This window comes from Leptonychotes weddellii, chromosome 11, assembly GCF_054177405.1.
Source record: "Leptonychotes weddellii isolate Sample4059 chromosome 11, ASM5417740v2, whole genome shotgun sequence".
Taxonomy (NCBI): Eukaryota; Metazoa; Chordata; class Mammalia; order Carnivora; family Phocidae; genus Leptonychotes; species Leptonychotes weddellii.
In genome coordinates this window covers 63,206,581-63,228,778 of record NC_138379.1, presented here as the reverse complement: position 1 = coordinate 63,228,778, position 22,198 = coordinate 63,206,581, and the positions used below count along the sequence as shown (strand labels likewise).

General features: G+C 40.6%; 2 protein-coding genes across 2 annotated transcripts in view; one reads left to right on the top strand and one right to left on the bottom strand.

Moving 5' to 3' along the window:
* Nucleotides 1–22,198, bottom strand: part of HEPHL1 (hephaestin like 1) — a 71,924-nt gene that overhangs the window by 38,201 nt on the left and 11,525 nt on the right. The window contains exons 5-11 of the mRNA XM_081797338.1: nucleotides 20,291–20,459; nucleotides 17,778–17,917; nucleotides 17,495–17,626; nucleotides 15,698–15,909; nucleotides 10,191–10,341; nucleotides 7,082–7,294; nucleotides 1,789–2,002 (exon numbers count right to left, since the gene is read on the bottom strand). Of these exons, the coding sequence (XP_081653464.1) occupies nucleotides 1,789–2,002; nucleotides 7,082–7,294; nucleotides 10,191–10,341; nucleotides 15,698–15,909; nucleotides 17,495–17,626; nucleotides 17,778–17,917; nucleotides 20,291–20,459 (1,231 nt within the window). The remainder of the gene's footprint in view (nucleotides 1–1,788; nucleotides 2,003–7,081; nucleotides 7,295–10,190; nucleotides 10,342–15,697; nucleotides 15,910–17,494; nucleotides 17,627–17,777; nucleotides 17,918–20,290; nucleotides 20,460–22,198) is intronic.
* TAF1D (TATA-box binding protein associated factor, RNA polymerase I subunit D) overlaps nucleotides 7,107–22,198 on the top strand; it is a 212,190-nt gene continuing 197,098 nt past the window's right edge. Inside the window, exon 1 of the transcript XR_014138819.1 lies at nucleotides 7,107–7,116. The gene's annotated coding sequence lies outside the window, so the exon portion shown is untranslated. The remainder of the gene's footprint in view (nucleotides 7,117–22,198) is intronic.

Sequence of the window (22,198 nt, the reverse complement as noted above, 5' to 3'; positions counted from 1 at the left end):
GGTGGTTTGAAAACTAGGTGTGCTCCCTGCCAAGGCTTTGGCTCAAAAGGCAGAGGCATAACAGTGGGGGTGCGGATGGGGCGTTTGTCCCTGGACTCCCAGCTGCAGAGGTGCCACAGACATGCCTCTAGGGGGCCTGGTCATCTCCATCTGTACTGAGTTTCTTTCTACAGATCCATTATACTTCGAATATGTGAACAGGCTCTTGCTTTACTTTGCTTTCGTTTATTTATGGGCAATATCCCGAGCAGCAGGGCAGAGTGCAAACACAGCCAGCGCCCTCTCTCTCTCTCTCTGTCCCCTGGGAGACAATCCCAGAAGACTGAGGCTGGAGCCTCCTGCTGGCCCAGAGAGCTGGTGGTCGGAAAACCGAAATTACACCGAGTTTCAAGAAAATCATGACGGCTATGTTTCTTATACTCTCACGGGCTAGGAATATACATACAACAAAATTGTTATGCGATTATTTCTTTAGTTCTAGCCATCTTTAAGTAAAAATCATCATTTTAGAAAAGGCTGGGTCAGTCTTCTTTTCATTTTCTACTGCCCCAGCATCAGTCTTGAGCAGGTATCAGCAGCACTGGCTTTGCAGGAGAGGAATGTCTGGTTTAATAAATGGGTTGGTGAGTCATGGAACAAATTTTAAATCATCCTGTCCCTGAGGCGAATCTTTTTAAAGGGGACGAGTCATTTTGTTTCTTCATTTATCCATAAGGTGATGCTGTTCTACTCTCTTTTCCAGGAGTTTAAACCCTCAAAACAGGCCAACAAGTAAGAACAACAACAAAAAAGACATGTTAAGATCAGGAAGAGTTGGGTATAGAGGATTTGTGTGTGGTGTGGCCAGAGAGAATTGGGGAGCGGGGGGGTCGTAGGGAGCTGATAATACAGAACAAAGAGGAACAAAGATACGCAAATTAACATGGCTTGGTGATGAGAACACAGATTTGTCCTTGAAAAGGTCTTTGTTCAATTCCAGTGTCCATGACTAGTGGTTAGCCTTAACTCTCTGCACTGAGTCTCCTGGTCGGTATATGGGGACAGGGACTACCCAAACAGCAGGTGTTGTTGAGTGGAGGGTATGAACTTAGGGGAGGAGGTCTACAGGTCAGCTCCAGGCAGATGCCTCTATACCTTGTTTCACTCTACCCCAGTGCACAGGGGCGGGAGGGGAAGTGTGCATGGGGGACCAGCGTTCCCAGGCTCCAGTCCTGCTGACCCTCTGGTGCTTAGCATTGGCTGACAGTACTCTCACGGGAGGGTCCATCTTGGGAACTTTCTGGGTACAGGGCCTACTAGAGAGACCAGTCTGCCCATCTCAATTCGGGGATCTCTACCAAAGCAATGCCTCCTACCCGCTCCTAGTCCGTTCCCTGCGGTCCTCAACCTACCCATCTGCTCATCTCGCTGCACACCCCATCTCTGCCTCCTTCTATACCATTTTGTCTTCACAGTCCCCCTGTCACTGGGCTCTGCCTCTTTCCCTAACCCTTTCACGCTAGGCGCTCGCTCAAAGGCACACGCATTCTTGGGACAGCCACACTTGGAACCGGCCACCACGAGCAGGGGATGCACTGAGCCTGCCCGGCGCGCCCCCAAATGACTTCAAACTCCCCTCCTAGGGTGCAGACGGGGAGCTTGCCTCATCTTTTGTGCTCATAGTAACAGTCTCTGTCCGCCAGAATTGTGCAGACAAAACCAGGGCAATGTTAGGTTTCCCCACTTGAAAAACATCTACAGAGCATGTGCAATCCCACCCAAGAGACTTGGCGGCTTCGCCCGCGGTACCTTTCCCTTCCTGAGTCCAAGTGCTGCTTTTCGAACTCCCAGTTTTTGTTAGGGGCATAATCCCATTCTACCTCTTCAGCGGCGATGTAAAAGGTTCTTATCATCCCGTATGGCTGCTCAGACGGGTCCTTGTTGCCACAGCTGCTGACCTCATATATCTGATTCATGCCTCTCGCGAAGTGGTGCATGGTGGAACAAAACAGCCTGAAAATACCTGGAAGAGAAACGCTTGGCATTGTGTGCCGAACTCGACTGTTTTGGTTTTGGCTTGGATCTGCTAGCAATCTACAGCATTTTGTTCCCAAAGAAATAATAGGTAAGGTGGATTTTTAAAATACCAATTTTATATCATATTTTCCAGCCAGACTCCAAGGGGAATAAATTACTGTGAATATATTTACTTACCAGGGGAAAATAATACCATCTGAAATTCCTTCGGAATCGAAAATGAAAACTTGCAAAGTTGCTACCAAGAAATAATTTCTCTGGGTCTTCCCTATTTTACACACCTGTTAGAAGAGAGTTGCTCCTGGAAAATCACTGATAGGTATGATTATCTTAGCCCAGCCCAGTTTAAAATGAACTAATTACCTGTAAGATTAATATTCTAAATTGAAATTAGGGCACATTTCTGAAATCATGTATTTTGCCCTAGAGGATTTCATAAACTATATAAAGTGAAATATACACATAAGGTATTATTATTAAATTATTAAATTATTATTATTATTATTATTATTATTATTCATTAATCCTTTGAGCAAAGGAGGTTCTCATTACCAGTGATAGGTCAACATTATGCCAGGTGAAAAGAAAAAGAAAATCAACTAGATTTCCCTTCATAATGCCAACAATCATGTCTGAGAATTATGTAATTTTATAAACTGATGCAATTTTCTAGATTGGCATCAGGTAGATATATCTTAATTGAACTCACCGTAAAATCACATAAAACAAAATTATTGAAAGATATTAACTGTTAGTGGAATTACTGGATCAATAAATCTTCCCTTCCTTTCATAGAGGCTGTTCTTAGAGGCAAGTGATCAGGGATTGGTCTCATTAACCATCTACAATGCCCAGTGATAGCTTTTATCATGCTATACATATTGAAGTACTGCAAATTACCCCTTGAGAATGAGAAAAACCCACTGGTTCAGTGGGTTGTCCGGCTCCCTCCACACTGAGCAGGACCCTCACGAGGAAGGGTCTTTATGAAACCACACAGAAGACACTCTGAAGGCAAACATGGAAAGAGCTCCCGCTGTGTGTGTTGTTTGCCACACAGCCCATTATTCACGTGTTCATCATGTTCCTCGCTAGCCAAGGAATTATCTTCTCTAAGAATGAAGAGGAGTTTGGGGCGCCTGGGTGGCTCAGTTGGTTAAGCGACTGCCTTCGGCTCAGGTCATGATCCTGGAGTCCCGGGATCGAGTCCCGCATCAGGCTCCCTGCTCAGCGGGGAGTCTGCTTCTCCCTCTGACCCTCCCCCATCTCATGCTCTCTCTCTCTCTCTCTCATTCTCTCTCTCAAATAAATAAATAAATAAAAATCTTTTTAAAAAAAATGAATGAAGAGGAGTTTAAGGCCTTGATTGTGGTGATAACTTCACAGACATATACTTACCTCCCAACGCATCAATTTGTTCTTTTTTAAATGCATAAATAGCTGTTCATTTTTTTCTATCATTTTATTTTTTTCATCCCCTCTGGTAACCATCAGTTTGTTCTCTATAGTTAAGGGTCTCTTTCTTGGTTTGTCTCTCTCTCTCTCTCTCTTTTTTTCTTTTTTCCTTTGTTCATTTGTTTTGTTTCTTAAATTCCACATATGAGTGAAATCATATGGTATTTGTCTTTCTCTGACTAACTTATTTCACTTCGCATTATACTCTCTATAGCTCTGTCCATGTTTTTGCAAATGGCAAGATTTCATTCTTTTTATGGCTGAGTAATATTCCATTATATATATTACCACATCTTCCTTATCCACATTTGGGCTGCTTCCGTATCTTGGCTATTATAAATAATGCTGCTATAAACACAGGGGTACATGTACCCCTTTGAATTAGTGTTTTTGTATTTTGGGGGTAAATTCCCAATAGTGTAATTCCTGGATCTTAGGGTAATTCTGTTTTTAATTTTCTGAGGACGCACCACACTGTTTTCCACAGTGGCTGTAAGAGTTTGCATTCCCACCAATAGTGCATGAAGGTTCCTTTTTCTCCATATTTTTGCCAATATTTATTGTTGCTTATGTTTTTTATTTTAGCCATTCTGACAGGTGTGAGGTCATATCTCATTGTAATTTTGATTTGCAAACCCTAAGACTCCACCAAAAAACTATTTGAACTGATAAACGAATTCAGTAACGTTGCAAGGTACAAAATCAATATACAGAAATTTGTTGCATTCCTATACACTAATAATGAAGCAGCCAAAAGGGAAATTAAGAAAAAAAACCCATTTACAAATGCACCAAAAACAATAAACTATCTAGGAATAAACTTAACCAAAGAGGTGAAAGACCTCTACTCTGAAAACTATAAAACACTGATAAAAGAAATTCAAAACGACACAAAGAAATGGAAAGACATTCCATGCACATGGGTTGGAAGAACAAATATCATTAAAATGTCTATACCATCCAAAGCAATCTATAGATTTAAAGCAATCTCTATCAAAATACCAACAGCATTTTTCACAGAACTGGTACAAACAAATCTACAATTTATATGAAACCACAAAAGACCTCAAATAGCCAGACCAATCTTGAAAAAGAAAAAAATTGGCGGTATCTCAATTCCCAATTTCAAGTTATATTACAAAGCAGTAGTAATTTAAACAGTATGGCACTGGCATAAAAATAGACACATAGATCAAAGGAATAGAATGTAAAAACCCAGAAATAAACCCACAATTGTATGGTCAGTCAATCCTCAACAAAGGAGGAATGAATATGCAATGGGAAAAAGACAGTCTCTTCAACAAATAGTGTTATGAAAACTGGACAGCAACATGCAAAAGAATGAAACTTGACCACTTTCTTACACCATACACAAAAATAAACTCAAAATGCATTAAAGGCCTAAATGTGAGACCTGAACCCATAAAAATCCTTGAAGAGAGCACAAGCAGTAAGTAATCTCTCTGACATCAGCCATAGCAACATTTTTCTAGATATGTCTCCTGAGGCAAGGGAAATAAACAAAAATAAACTACTGGGACTACATCAAAATAAGAAGTTTCTGCACAGTGAAGGAAACAATAAAACTAAAAGGCAACCTACTGAATGGGAGAAGATATTTGCAAATGACATATCCAATAAAGGGTTAGTATCTAAAATATACAAAGAAAAGATACAACTCAATACCCCAAAAACAAATAATCCAATTAAAGAATGGGCAGAAGATATGAACAGACATTTCTCCAAAGAAAACATATAGATGGCCAACAGACATCTGAAAAGATGTTCAACATCACTCATTGATTTGTATATATTAAAGAGCTATAGGTTTTGTTTATCAGTCATATCTGAATAAAGTGGCTAAAAAACAAGAACAAAGAAAAAAATATTTAGTTGAAGCCTAGGGTCTACTCACATTTTGGGCACTATTTTTGGCCTATAGATATGCGATAGGAATTGGTGAAATGACCAAGCTATTAGGCAGTCACAGATTTATACTCATCACCAGACGTAAACTGGAAAACATTGTCACAAGCTCTCTAGAACCTTATAGGGCACATGTGTAATACACAAGGCACTGGAATAATTAACCAAGTCCCTAAAATTATTCCAGCCAGCTGTAGTTCTGAATGCTGGTTTCTACAGATTAAAACTGGCTATTACCCTTCTCTCCCATCTTTGGTCTTGAAGAGCATATTTTTAAAAATCATTGTGCCCAAGGCATCCCTTGGCTTGGATGATTCATAACTGATCAATTATACTAATGTAGAAAGGTTAAATACTCAAAGTCTATAAGGCAGGGATTGTGGAGCTCCTAGTTTCAGGCAGTTCTTGGACAAATATTTTGAAGCACAAGCCATATGTTTTAACCAATGACACTAAGGGGCATTGAAACTGCGCTTCTCATGTGAAGTAAAGAAGTAGACATCAATTCATAAAGGACACACAGTCAGCAAGTACTCATCTTGGGTAGCATATTGGTTTCTTTTTTTTTTAAGACTTATTTATTATTATTTATTATTATTATTTATTATTCTATTTGAGAGAGAGAGAGAAAGTGGGGGGAAGGGAGGGAAAGGGAGAGAAAATCTCAAGCAGACTCCCTGCTGAGTGGGGAGCCTGAAAAGAGCCCAATCTCACGACCCTGAGATCATGACCTGAGCCGAAATCAAGAGTCAGATGCTTAACGGAGTCACCCAGGTCCCCATATTGGTTTTTTTTGAAGACTAATGAAAAAGTTCGGTTGGAGAAATATTTTGAATGCCCATAGCATCTGCTATCTTTATTTTTCACGTGACAGGTAGCATGTGTTGCCCTTTATCTTTTGGAAAAATGTCCTGATTATGTAATTAGCGTGGGAATCTCTAAGAGAAGGGACAAGTACCGGCACTTCAATGGGCCCTCCATGGACTTCAGACCCAATGCAACTTCCCCTCTAGGGAAACCAAGGGTGCCCAACAGAATGAAAATGGGGAGGTCTCCAAACAACTTATCAAAAGGCTACTATCAGTCTCTAGAGAATGGAAACCAGGTCATGTCCATAACCTGAAAGCATCCACGGGGCTGTCCATGCCTGGTACATGCTTCAGAGCAGCAACTAAAATGCTGGTGCTTAAAGAGAACAAGAAATATCCTCTTTCCTGGGGCCAAATCATTCCTGGGAATGGATCAAGAGCTCTCTCCTGGGATTTGTGTGGCAAGGTTGTTTAGAGGATGTTGATTTCTGCTTTGAGTCATTCTAGATACTTCTCTTTTGTAAAGATTTTATATTTTTATTTGACAGAGAGAGACAGTGAGAGAGGGAACACAAGCAGGGGGAGTGGGAGAGGGAGAAGCAGGCTTCCCACAGAGCAGGGAGCCTGATGCGGGGCTCAATCCCAGGACCCTGGGATCATGACCTGAGCCGAAGGCGGACGCCCAATGACTGAGACACCCAGGTGCCCCACTTCTCCTCTATTCTTTATACTGTGTGTTTGGAATAAAGTAGTTAGGATTGTCTGATTGTAACCAAGGCTGTTTGCCTTGAAGTGCCCAAATCCAACCAATTTCTTCTAGAATGTATGCCTGAAGATAGGAATTTGGTCACCCAAGATGGTCCTGCCAAGTTTACCTGCATGGTCCGGCTGCATGAACACCGTTGTGGAGGTATGGGGAAACAGGGCTAGGGTGTCTCGGTGAGTCCCTCGTAGGTGGATGGTGTTCCCTTGAAAATAAACTCCATGCATATCCGTGTCAGTGCCCATTCCAATCATATGCCAGGCAACTCTATCCTTTTTGCACATGCTTAGGCCTGGCTGGTTGCCATACATAAAGCCATTAATAGCTAAACAAAAGGAAAAAGATAGTCAGAGCCCACTATGATCTTGTAGATACTGAAAACACACCATTTTAGTTGAGGATTATCAGTGTGTGGGGGCGGGCTGTTCAGGTGTTCAAGTTCAAACTGTTTACAGAAGATCCTTACTACCAGAGAGTAAATAGTACTGGAGAAAAGGCACACAGTGAATCAATCCAAACTGGAGACTAAACTGAACAACAAGAATGAAAATATACTAAAATTGTGAAAATGTTATATTTAACAATATATACACAAGGGCACAAGTCCTAAGAATCAATAAGGAATAAATCAGGTTGTTTTCTGGCATAATTTTTTTCTGACAAAATTGTTTGATAGTGTAATATTATATCCTGCAATTCACATTTTAGTTTTGCAGATTATGAAGAACATCATCCCTGTGAAAATAGCTATGAACTTCATCAATTTCCTCAAAGCCTGCTCTAGAACTCTTGATTTAAAAATCATTTTCTTTTGAGGTTCTTTTCTTGTTATCTCCTTTAAGTGTCTCTTTCTCAGTTTGTTAATTCATTTCATTTTGTTAGATCTTCATCTGCCAATGGATTTGCATTTGATTCCAAAAGTTGCCAGACATCCCTTTACTGATTTCATGGATCTTGCACCATTTGAAAGATTTGCAATTGATTGACATTGTATTTGCATGTCTGGTCAGTGGAGAGGGATTTTTCTTGCAGGGGAGAGGGGTGCTAAGTTTTAAGAGGTTAGACTTTGAGTAAATAATTTTGCCTTTTGATAACTTTTATTTCCCTACCCCAATAAAATAACTGAAAGGACTTTGAATAATGATGATTTAAATAATGGAGACTTTCTGTATCTCCTGAAATGAAAATCTTTTATATCAACCTCAATCCACTGATAGTGACTACCTGGAGCAGTGCCTTGAAAAGAATTTAGAAACCACATTCCCACTCTGTGAGGGATGAATATATTAACTGAATAGCACTGTTTGACGGAGGTGGGGGGGGACTACACATAATTATGTCTCATGTTTGATGTCCCTTAGATAAAGATTCTATACCCTTGCCACTCCTTATAATGCCCATAGTAGGAAAGAACAACTATCATACATATGAATGATCTTCTTTATAATCCCATTATCAGATAAAGTCATTTTTTTATTTCTGTGTCTGCAGAACCAGTGGTACTTGGTAATTTTATTCAAATGTCTGGGATTATTAGTAGAAAGTCTAAGAAGCCTGGAGGCTTCTGAGAAGAACATTGCATTTTCTGAAAAAAATCTTTGATAATGCTTTTGCAAATAAATTATGTAAATCTTGTCCACTGAATGTTAAAGAGATTTTTGTAATTTGTCAGATAAAGGTACCCAAAGCCCATGATAAGTTCTGGTAAAGAAGTTACACTGTTCTGCCTTCTTGTGTAGTCTTGTCCCCTAACTCAGTCAATATTTGTTGACTAACCCAAGAACTACTGTAGGTACACTTCTTTTTTGTCATAAAAGACCCCCAAGGACAGCTCGCAAGCCACTGGGGATGCCCTTGAGGGAAAGAGATCAACAAACACCTTTGAATATAGACTATATAGTAGGTGTAATGCAAAGCACTGTCTACCATGTGAGGCACTTTCTCTTTGGTACTGTTGCCATCATTCTTCCTTCTACTCCATGCAAGCAAGCCTGGAGATAGAATTTAATTTATAATTAATGTAAAATTTAAATTAAAATACATTGCTTTCCTTGCATTTTGTTTTAAAGGTGGCATATTTTACACATCCAATATATGAAAGTGTATTTCACATTGTCAAACCAGGGTGGGGCTGGATGTGACATGGTCCATTAGGGGTTTAATGCTTTCTCTTTACAGGCCTCTCTTATAATAAATTTCTTTTGCAACTTAGCTTTTCCATGAAGGAATTGCTGTTTCCTCATTCTACTTTATTCCACCCCCCCCTTTTTTTGGCTGCTAGGAAGATTGGAAACAAATTTCATTATTCAGTTATAACAAAAATTTTGTAGAAGATGGTATTGAAAATGAGTTACTCTGTGCTTTTCATTGGTCGAAGAGGAGACTGTTGGCATGGAGCACCCAGGACCATAGGAGTCTGTGAGCTGCCTGCTATGGGTCACTTGGAACTTCCTTGGGGGAAGGGAGATTAGGGACTATTTTGTTATTTTCCCATAATGTTTCAAAGGCAATACATAGTTGTTATCCTTGGTCCTAAAATGAGAAATCTGGCACCTGTTCTCTTAAAGTGCTTGCTTTGGGCCCCTTTGTTGACTGCACACTCTAGTAGTTGTTTGAGTTTGGGCTCTCACTCATTATTCTCTCACCTTAGGTAGTGTGCCCAAGACAAATGAGAATCTTGTGTTAGTCACACCAATTACAAGGTGGTTTGCCACTGTTACAACTGATAGAAGAGACACAGAGAAGGGGAATTAAGTAATTCCTTCTAAATAAGATCTGGGACAGGAATGGGTAGCATTTTACAAATTAGCACTTTAGACAGTCCTTCATGTACTTGATAAGAGATGCTTTGCTGTTTAATGTTTATCTCTAATGATCACTTGGATTATCAGGCTTAATGATATGATTACAAACCCAAGGGAGGGCATTTTGTCAGTAATTTTGTACTTTTATAATGTACTGTGATCTTTGCTAGTTCATATTCTGTGTTGCTTCATCGCAAGCTGATGAAGTATTCTGGAAGTATTAATTAAGCTTCACAGTATCGCTGGGAGATAGGGAGGTTTCACCATACATTCTGAGATGAAGTCATGAAATAATTTACGTGTGACCAAGAACAATATCCAAGAAACAAAAATTAAGATAGTTAAAACATTTGAAACATTTTCATTTCAAAAGCAATTACACCTTTCCCTTACAGAAGGGAAAGTCATTTTTCATACCATGCATTTGGTTGGACTTCACAAAATCCTTGTCTTCTTTGTCAATACTGAAGGGGTGCCATGTAAACCTCTGAATGTTTTCGTCAAGATACCTGCTCAAGTTCTCATCAAAGACTGTGAACAGTAGGTAAAATTCCTTGTCTATTCCTTTCTACAGAGAAGAAAGAAAGGAATGTATAAAAAGTACAGCTTGGAGGGAATTCTTATCTCTACTTCACTTTCAAAGTTAACACAAAGTAAATGAGGACCAACATCAGCCAGGGATTTACTGGGTCATTTTGTAAATCAGGATTCTGACCGTGATTCTGATAAATTCATTTTATACCATAAAATTCCATCTTCCTCATTACATCCTTCTCTCTCCCCATGGGACTTGCTCAGAGGAAATAAGTCCTTACTCACAAGCTTTCCTACACTGTGGGACTCCTGTTTTCAGGCTGGTCATCACTCTCTTATGCTCCAAGCCCTGGCTTCTCTCTCTGACTGTGTCTCCTTGTCCTCATCCCTTGCTTACTCCAGCTACCCTGGTTTTCTGCTCTTCTATGATCACCCAGCTTCACTCCTACCTCAGGGACTTTTCATGTGCTGTTCCCATTGCCTAGAAGTTTCTCCTTTCATGTGCTGTTCCCATTGCCTAGAAGGTCTTGCTTGGCTCACTCCTTTACTCCGTTCAGTTCTCTGCACAAATGTCACCTCCTCGAGGGCTCTTCCTGGACCACCCTGTCTAAAACAGTCACCCAGCTTCCATCCTACCTGCAGACTCACTCACTCCCTCACTCCCACTATACTCTTCTTCATAGCACTTATCTCCATGGGAAATGATATTTTATTTATGCATTTAGGTTTTTGATTGATGTCCCACTGCATTGTAGCTTTGTGAGGGTAGGGACATTCTGGATTCCTCTCTGTATCCCAGTTAAAAAATAATGCCTGGAAAAGCAGGCACTCTACATGTTTTTGAGTGAAATAATGAATTCATATAACCCATGAGACTTTGCTAAATTATGTTAACATAAATTGAAATTGAGGGGACCATGGATTACTTCCCACTGTGTATATTCCTAATCTATGTGTTTGAGCATGTCTGACCACACAGCATCCCGCATTGCTGAAATATGCTTTTCTTTAAAGCTGAACCAGAGAGGTGACTATATTTTCTGTCCTTCAACCATCTTCTTATCTCTAATGTGCTCCCCTCCAACCCACCCTTTACCCTGCTGCCTGCTCCGGAGGGATCCCCAGCAATGCCACTGATCACATCTCTCTCCTTCTGAAACTGGACAATACAGTCCAAACTTGGAGTGATCTGGTCCTTGCCTACCTGCTCAGGCTCATATCTTGGCTCTTCCCTCCTGGCACTTTGACCAAACTGAGGTCAAACTCCTTGCAGCAATCTGAATTTGCTGTATTCTGAGGGCCTCTGTCTTTCATGCATGCATCCCTTCAACTTGAACATCTGCCACCCTAATCCAACCTCAAGGGCCAGTTTAGCTGTCCCACCACTGTGATGCTTTCCTAATGTATCATCAAAGATGTGGGTACCCTTTACTTTATTCTCATACCATACCTTATATACAGTTATTGCTTTTATCACATGGTGTTTTAGAAGGCAGTAGTTTAAGATCATGAGCTATGAAAAGGAACAATGCAGGCTTGAAATTTTTCAAAGTAAAATATAAAAATTGGGGAGAAATAAGAGGTCAAGTATACTTTAAAAGATTATGGGATTCTAATGTCATTCTGCTTATCCACTGTGGAAACTGGGGCAAGTCATTTACCCTCTCTAAGCCCTAATTCCCTCATTTGCAAAAGGAGGATAAGAGTAGTCACCACTTCCTGTTTTTTGGTGAAGGTTAAATTAGATAATATAGGTAAAGCACTCAACACAGCATCTGGCAAATCCCAAGTGCTCAATGTTAATTGTGATTATTAGCTATGATTTCAACTGTCCATAAAACAAGAAGGAACCACTGAAAGGTATTGAGTTGAAAAACCTCATCACCTGTGAGTTATTTGGAAGGTAACTGGGTCTATGAGGGTGGGAAATTAACCCAGGAAAAGGTTAGAAAGTGATAGGTGAAAGGTGATAGGACCCTGTGTGATGGTTAATTTTATGTGTCAACTTGACTAAGCTGCAGTACTCAAATATTAGGTCAAACATTTTTCTGGATGTTTCTATGAAGATGTTTTTGGATGAGATTAACATTTGAATTTGGTAGATGGAGTAAAGCAGATTGCTCTCCCCAATGTGGGTAGGCCACATCCAATCAGTTGAAGGACTCAATAGAACAAAAAGTCTGACCCTCCCACAGGTAAAAGAGAATTCCTCCCACCTTTGAAGTGGAACATTGACTTTTTTCTGCCTTCACACTTAACCTCAAACATACAGTCTTCCTGGGTCCTGAGCCTGCTGGACTTTTGTGTCTCCTGGGTCTCTTGCTTGCCGACTCTCTCTGCAGATCCTGGACCTTACCAGCCTCCATAATCATGTGAGCCAAGTCCTTATAATGAGTCTGTTTCTATTTCTATATACATCCTTATGGTTCTTTTTCTCTGGAGAACTTGGATTAATCCATCCTGCCATCTGTGCATGGAATGCATCTGAGTGATGGCTAGTGTCCACAGCAAAAAATTCTTTTGTGAAGAGCACTTACATCAGTATGATTTAGGCTCCCATAGCAGCAGGGAAACCAGGAGGTCTGAATCATGATCGATCACACAACTCTTGAGTGTTGAAATGTGGATACGGGAAGTGAGTTTTGCAAATAAGGTTGTCCTGAAATTTTTAGTGTCTACTTGCAGACCACACATTTACTATTTGAGTGTGTGTAATGTGGCATTTTCTGCTACCTAAACTTCTTAATATGATTTTGAAGATGGAGTGCTTATCCTGTATTTCATTTATTCAACCATAAATATTGGTGGAGTGTCAGCAGTGTACCAGGCATTGTTCTGGGAAATGAAGATAAGACAGACAACTTTCCTGCCCCGTGCTACCTATATTCTTGTTAGAAGAAACATACCAGAAACATAAAAAATAAAGAAAGAAAATGTCCTGTGAAAATCAGGTGATGTGATAGAGTATGACTTTAGCTTGGTGATCAGGGAAGGCTTTTCTAAAGAGGTGACAGGAAAAGCCAGCCATGCAAGGTCAGGGGAAGGCATTCCAGGCAGAGGGAACCTAGTAAAGAGACCCTAAGCCAAGGATAATGTTGGTCTGTTCAAGGAACAGCAAGGCTTATATGGATGGAGCAGAGGTAGGCATGAGGGAGTGTGGGAGACATATCAAAGAAGGAGTCAGAGGCTGGGCACATAAGGCTGGGCTAAGAAATGTAGATTTTTATTCCAAGTGTGATAGGAAGCCACTAGAGGGTGTTTAACATGGATGTGATTTGACCTTATTCACATTTTAGAAAAGTCACACTTGCTTCCCTGTGAAGAAACAGATCACAGGAGAAACAGGGGCATGAAGAGGGGATGATGCATGATCTAGATCAGAGCTTGGACCAAGCAAAACATATTTTCCTTTTGCTGTGAAGGACATCGGAAAGACAGCAAAATTTTCAAGGGTGCTCAGATTTGATAATAGTACAGTATCAAGACTAATTTCCTGACCTGGATAATTATGCTGCATTTATGTCAGAGAGTGACCTCACTTTTCAGAAACATGCTGAAGAGACATCAAGTCTATGACCTACCTCAAATAGGTCAGGAAAAAGAAAACAGAAAAATGAAGAGAAAGCTAATAAAGCAAATGAGGCAAAATGTTTATATTTAGGGAACCTGGGTGAAGGATATATGGGAATTCTTTGTGTGGTTTTTTGTGCAACTTTTGTGTAAGTCTGAAACTATTCAGTAATTATTCAAAATAAGATAGGCATAGATGGCTGGATAGACAGAGAGTAGAAGTAGGGAGTCTGATTAAGTGGCCATTGTAGAAGGCATGGGTGTTAGCAAAGGGCCTATTAGCACCTAGTTAGATTCTGTGACATCCATTCACCCCTGGGAGAATTTCCTGGAAAGAGATGCAAATACGTCTTTCATGTTCTCGATCTACCTGAAGAGAAGAGACCTAAGCTTTGATTTACAGATGGCCTGCGTTAGTATGTGTTTCATAAGTACTTTTCGCATTGAAGAAACTTTCCGTCTGGCCAAATGGATTTCTCTCTCAGCCAAGTCCCAGGTGTGGGGTATTTCAGGTTACTATTAATTTTTCATGAACTTCATGTAAATGGACTGACCATGAGCGGTGTTTGGCTCAGGCAACAATCTTCACATACTATGACGTGCTTCTAGCAAGCATCCAAGCTACTTGGATGCAATAGGGGCAAAATCAGAACTACCTTACAGAAGTTTTCTGGCACTCAGTTTCCTGGGGTCAGGTATTTAGCTATAGGAAGCAGGGTAGTGCATTGGAAAAACAAAGTTGGAAGCTCAAAGCCCTCTGTTACTGCTGAGTTTCACTACTTACTACTTGGGATATCACTCAATGTCTCTGGGCCTCAGTTTCTTTAGCTTTAAAACAGGGATGTCAGTCTGCTTTGCCTTATATGACTGTTGGGGTACAGTGTAACTGTTCAATCCTATTACACATGCATTATTGAGGGCCCATTTGGAGGGCCCTGACACACTGAGCCTCTAATAGACATTTCTAGGATTGGAACTTTGTGCAGGGAAATGAAAATCTGAGGTGGACTAAGACACTTTGTGTCCTTTACCTAGAAATTCCCTGGAGCCCAGAAGTGGGTGCTTACAATGCCAACATTATAAAATATACCATGTAAATAAATAGCCTTGCTATTTCTGATTGGTGAAATAAATCAAAATGGTTGTATGATTAGATTTTCCTCCTTTCATCAATGTGTTTAATATCATGTAGACATAGCTTGAAATGCTATGCTTTGCCACACTAGTCAATGCAACCAGCAAAGCCTCCAAGTTGGGACTTGCAAGAATTTATCTACATGCTTTCTTGTGCCCTTGACCCTAGTGATTCACTTGCAGCTTACAGTGGTGAGTTACAATGGTTCTCTACCTTGGCTACACATTAGAAAGCACCTGGAAATTCTGATTGAATCGGTCTGAAGCACTGGAATGAAAGATGTTTAAAAGGTCCCCTATGTGATTCTAACATGTGGCCAAGTTTGAGAAACCTTGTCCAAGAAGAAAGGGTCCCAATTCACAGTCCATGTAGATCCCTAAAGATTTCTAGAATCAAAGCAATGCACAGGGACAGGGACCCACCAAATTCCAGCCACAACAAGCAGAAATCCTGGGTTTCTGGGTGGGCATCTATAACTTTCGGATCTTAAATTTACCTTAAAATTAAATTCAGATCTTAAATTTACAAAAAGTAAGATACTCATTCTGTATCTTAAGTCAATTTTAAGAAGGAGGAAAAACCGCTTTTCATACCTGACACCTTATTACACTCTAATCCTTAGCCATATTATTGCTGTCTCCCACATACAACCCTGAGGAGAATTTAGTGACCTTGGATGGCCTACCTGTGTCCCATCGGCATTGAGAGCACCCTTCTTACAGACTAGCAAGGGCCCCACAAGACCAGCGCTGGTGTCCTGGATGGGCTCCACCGCTGAGAAGTAAAGATAGGTCAGACAGGGGGGATCACCGGCCGTCGGGCTTACACTCTCAGGCACTGTCCACTTGTATGTGAAGGTTTCACCTGGCTTCACATGAGCCCCTGGTTTCAGAAATCCTGAGCAGATAATAGATACAGTTACTCTCAAAGCAAGAGTCAAGAACATTAGATTTGTCAGACTGGGTCTTCCAGCCCTGGGGTCTCTCTCTGATGATGTATTTTTTAGAAGAACAGTTGTTTCCACTCGGGTATCCTACCAGGGAGGTCACTGTCACCGTCCGCTGTTGTATGAGATAGCAGCTTATATCCAAGGGTCATCTTCTTCAGAGATTACATTTAGTGTCTTCGTAGATACTATTTCTTACCCAAATACTAGGCTTAGCAAATATGAAAAGAGTGATAATTGCCTCTCTAACAATTAAATGTAAATCCACAAACTCTCATTGAGTGCCTTTGTATGAGGAATACATGATACTCAGCACTGCGGAGGATACCCCAAAAAGTTAAGCAAGCGCCCTGTCTTTAAAGAGTTAGAAATCTAGGTTGAACTAGGAAATAAGCCAAATAACCATAAGATAGAGGAGGTAAATGACGACACAGGATGACAAAGCTGATAAGTGGCAGGTCTGGGATTCAAACTCAGGGCTGTCTGATTCCAAAGACTTGGCACTCAGCCCACACATCAGATTGCCAAATGAACACGATGAATACGTTGAGTCTCTCCAGCCAGGCTGAGGCCAGAAACTCTCTGCACCTTGTTCAGAGCTTTGCAAAAACGTGCCCAGTATGTTTGCTAAGATAAACAATAGAAAATATAGACATATGGGCTGTCACTGGCTGTCTTCCTACACACACACACACACACACACACACACACACACACACACAAAGCCATTGTGAGCATTTTGACCAAGGAGAAAGTACAGGTAGAAGAGATGTTGCTGTAGGAGGGAGGATGATGATGGGTCTGGGAAGGGGGAATTCTCCCTCCATTCCTCCCTTCTCTGTTCCCATCATTTCAAAGCCTGCTCTGGACTGGGCCTAGTCCCATCCTTGGGCATGAAGTATCCCAGACTTTCATAATGTCTGTTGCAATGATGGGGAAGACTTCCAAGGAGACTAGGAGGTTCCCAAGAGTAGTATCATGAGTGGAAGTGTAGTTCCTGCAGCTACCGGGCCAAAGCTGCCTTTCTTACATGTAGGGAGTCTCTGCCACCTACTCTGTGAAGGGGAGAGGCCATATATGATGGGAAACACACGAGACTGATTATCAATAAATATTTGTCAACAGAGACAGTGCAGGATTTTGATGTCAACCAAACATTGGAAATCAGATTTTATCCTCAGCCTTTACCCACAGAATCCCCTATAACCTGTGGTTGAAAGCTCTCCATCTTAGGGAAGTGGGGGTGACCGTGAACGTAGCTCACTTTGAGATTTATTACATTACTGAGGTAAAAGGAAAGGAATGAATATTTCCTCAGTGCTTACTGTGGAGCAGACCCTGCCCTTAATTCTCTCCAGCTCCTTCTGAAGGAGTCAGAGTGTCACTATCTACATTAGTAGGGAAAGAGTAAGGCACAAGCTCACAAAGCTCCCCGGGCTGGTAAGAAAAGGGGCCAGCATCTGAACCAAATCTATCCAGTTCTAAGTCCTCTGTTCCCTCATCCTCTTTCCTCCCAGAGGCCAGCCTGAGACTCACCATCTATGTTTGGGGCTGCATCAGAGGCCTTGTCATAGATCACGCCATGGGGCAAAATACTGTAGACTTTGTCAGCTTTGTTGGCAAAGGTGACTAGCAGGGTATCACCCACCTCTGCCCTGATGACGGGGCCTGAAAGATATCAAGAGGAGGAGGGAGAAGAGGATGAAAAGGGGCAGAGGGAAGTGAATATATGCAGGAGAAGGAGAGTCATTCCATGTACATATATGCCCCACTAAAGCATCTCCCCCCATTCAAAACATGACAGATGGTTTTATTCTACCAAGAATTCCAAGATGGGCTTCTGCCTCAGAGAGTCTCTTTCTTCGAGTAAAAGTTGCATCAACATACTCCATATACTGAGCCTTCCAATATTTTCCTCCAATTCTGTTGTCCCCTTGTGTGAAGTAGAGCTCGGAGTCACTGTGTAAAGAATAGGAACCTGACTGAGAGCACATCTCTACATATCCACCAGATGCCTTAATTATGGAGCTTCCTTTTATTCTCTTTAGCTCATTCACCCACCCATCTCCCTGGGAAAAATGGTCCAGTCTTCAACCTAGTGCCCCGGAATAGTCAGGCAGCCTTGAAAGACTCAGGCTGGATGGTGGTCAAGCTCACTCCTCTCTTAGCCACCTACTTTCTTCCCCAGAGGTCCAGCAACCAAAGAAAGCACAGGTGAACTCCTTACTCACCGGCATTGCAGTCCCAGAATGGTGTTCTACAAAGTAAAGAGCTAACTGGTTTCTTTGCAGAGTAAGTATCCCTCTATCTCTTGCTGATGTCAATATGAATAGTCTCTGCATCTAGTAAGCTCTTTGATATCTGGCATGATTAAGGAATGGAGTGTCTAGTTAATCAAATAGTTTAGTCAATGGAGAGTTATCGTATAAACGATATACATGAAATACCAAATTCCAACGTTGTGAACTGCAGTGATGTGAATTCTGGCTAGCACTATCTCTAGATACCTTATTTTTGCCAACGGTACCACCACTCCTGCAGTCACACAGGCTGCCTTTGTCTTCTTTCTCTGCCTCATCCCCTTATCTTGTTCGTCTTTCCTTCTCTGTACCCTTTTTGCCTCTTTTCCTTGCCTTTCTCCCCACTGCCACAAGTCCCGTACCTGCCCCTATCACCTTGTGTTTGCAGCGTTTTACGGAGCTCTAGTTACACCCTCCACAGCCTCCCTCTAGCCTCCGCTCGCTCTGGGTTCTCCCTCAGCATACGCACTCCTACAACGTTAATCTCCAAGATGGTAATCTCCACGGCCTGCTCTAACATCTTCACCCGTTTACAGCCGCCAATCAGGTAAAGTTCAAAAGGATTATAGGATATCTGCGGTTGAGATCCAGTTTACCCAATCCTCTCCCTATGGCTCTAGGCAAACCTCCACTCCCCTGTGCAAATCCCCCATCCAATCACTTTGATCTCACTAACCCCTGCAACTAAAATTTCCCTCCTTACGATTCACTTATATAAATTCCACTATTCTTCAGGACTCTGCTTAAGTCCCATTTCCTCTGAGAAGTGTTCCCTGGCTGTCTTAGCTCTCTCTGAATGCCCAGAGAACTCCCTTGTCTGGAAAACTCATCTTAATCTTATTTGTAACTTGCCAACTTACTTCTCTTCTCCTGCACACACAGCTTCTTTTTGACCTGAGGGTGGGAACACTGCCTTTCAGCTCCCTGCAACCCTTGTGTCAGTTTTTATGTTGTGTTTCCATATATCACATTAAATATCAGTTAAATATAGTTTAATATTTCATAAAGGTGCTTCAGAATTCTGGAAGGTTTCTAAGACAAAATTCCCAATGCCAGTTCTCATTATTCTGTTTATAGAGAAATACTGGTCAATAGAGAGTGTCGATTTCAAACAGGTTCATATATGGTTCATACATATTCTTTAGGTTAGGTTCAAGGGCATTGGTTTGATGGAAGAATGAATGAATGAGTGAAATTATGATGAAAGAAATGAAGGGTATCTTATCCATCACAAAGAGAATTTTAAAAACATTCCCTCAAACATAAAAGGGATCATAGGGTAATAATGATCATTCTTGGTATCATACTGCACATTTCAAAATGCTTTCACAGATATCATTGCACAGGATTCTATAATAACAAGTCACAGGAGTCCACATCCACTTAGTGAATTGTTAGATTTAATTTGAAAAATACTACATGCTATGGGAGAGAAAATGATTAACAATGACTCAGGAGTCAGGGGAGGCTTCACTTAAGAGGTGACATTAGAATTAGATTTTGAAGGAAAAATAACATTTTGCTGGATAGGTAGGAAAAAGATATTCTGGGTAGAGGAGGCATAACATATCAGGATGTCCTTGAACCAGAAAGGGTAACTTTCCTTGGTCAGTTCATGTCTATTGAAAGAGAGCCCTGTCTTATTCTCTCTTCAAAACTGTCTTTTCCACATGTGCAAAGACCTTAGTCTGCTCTCTGTGAGCTTAGTATTTCTCATGGCACTTAGCACTGCAATTTTCACCCAGTAGGTGCTCAAGAAATGTTTGATGAATGAATGAATGAATTTAGTGCTTTGATATAGCCAGCCAATCATGACACAATAAATACCCTGCCAATTCTCAGCAATATGTACGTTACAGGGCTCAGAACCCTTTAAGTGGTGTCTTTTAGTGTCGTTAACCCTTTAAGTGGTGCCATCTATGGAGTATGGGCTCATAAGATAAGGTCTGGGGATACAAGTGAGGTCCCAGAAAAAGGTCTAACAGATGCCTCCCTTATGAGAAGCTTAGAAACACCAGCAAAGAGTACTTACCTGCCAGAAGCATTTAGGGGAAGACCACTGAATTTGTTATAGCCTCGAGGAGCATAATCCCAAAGAACTTTTTCAGCTGCTATAAAGTAGTGCCTCTGCTGACCCTTCTTTTTGGGGTGAGGAATATCACCTTTGCAGTTACCAACATTGTACTGTCCCAGCATGCCGGCTGCAGAACAGAGGAAAACCACAAGCCAGGGTATTAATGCTCACAAAAGAAATCAGACAGGAAAAGACTGATAGATTTGACTTTGTAAACATTTAAAACTTTTGTACAGAAAACAGGACCTTAACGAAGTTAAAAGTGAAGGATAAGTGGTGGGTAGGGGGATATTTTAACACATAGGACAAAAGATTAATACGTAAATACATTTGACAAAGAAGAAAGAAGAAAGTAAATCTCCCAATGGAAAATGGGCAAGAGACATCAATAGATTATTCACAAAATCTATCTAAATACCATCGACCTATAAACACATGAAAAAAACAGTTCAATATTAATAGTAATCAAGCAACACTGTTATCCATTTATCAGATTGGTAAAGATTAGAAACACTAATAGTTTTCAGTGTTGGCAGATGAATGGGGAATTCTCACACACTAAGGGTGAGGAGTAAAAGAGAATTTGGCAATACATGTCCATCCATAGCTATAAGAGAAAAATCAAACTGTTTGACCCAAGAATTCTAAATCTAAGAATTTTCCTAAAGAAATATCAGACAAAAGTGTAACATATCTGTAAACTGAGTTTTTTAGTATGGTTTATGATAGCCCCCCAAAAATGAGGGGAAAATACAAGTGTTAAGCAATAGAGTATTTGTTGGGTAAATCGTAATCTCCTTTGACAGCACACTGGGAGGATTAACAATGACGAAGTAGCTTTATATTCACTGACATGGAAATGTATTTCTGATATATTAATAAGTGGGAAAAGTAAGATAAAGGGCAGTATTAATAGATTCACTTCATTTTATAAATAACATGCACTTATGTATAAAGGTCTAAAAAAATAGAGGGAGAATGTTCCCCAAAACGTAACACCATTATCCTAAGACAGAATTACTGATTTTTAAAATTAAGTGTATTTTCTAATTTTTTATGATAATTTTTTTCTGAGGCTATGGATAATTTTGGAAATGCTCTATTTCAGTAATGTACAAACACCAGCTTATGTCCACAGCCACTGGCCATGCTTAGCAATTTTACTAGTCTCAAATAAGCTGCGAATGCCTTGATTTTAAAACTAGTTTCTTCCTACATATAACAGCATGAGACCCTGTAAGAATAGGGATCTTGCAGTAAGAACACTTAATATCTACCCTCTTAGGAAATTTCATGTACATTCTACAGTATTGACCATAGTCACCATGCTGTACATTAGGTCTCCAGAACTCATTCATCTTGCATAACTGGAACTTTGTACTCTTTGAGATCTCAAGTGTTCTTAGCATGGGCATGCGCATACACACAGTTAACCATGCGAGGTCATGGCTGTGTTAATTAGTTTGAGTGTGGTGATGAGTTCAAAGTATGCATATATCAAAACATCAAGTTGCACATCTTAAATATATGCAATTCCTATGTATCAATTATACCTCAATAAAACTGGGGGGAAATAAGAATGGGAATCTTGTCTTGATCACTTTGTCTTCCCAGAACAGTATCTGGTACATGTTTACTGATCCACTCAACATTTATTGAATTGAATTGAGTTGAAATAACCCAGCTGACTAATGTTAAGATTAGCTGCTTAAGATTGACAGGAACAAGAATGTGTTATCAAAGCTGCCCTGGAGAGTTGCATCCCTGTACCTGCTGGTGACTGTGGGTAGTGAGTCAGTATCCAAATTTAATTACACATTATTTCTTCTGTGTCTATTCCATTGACACGTGTTTTTTTTTTTTTTT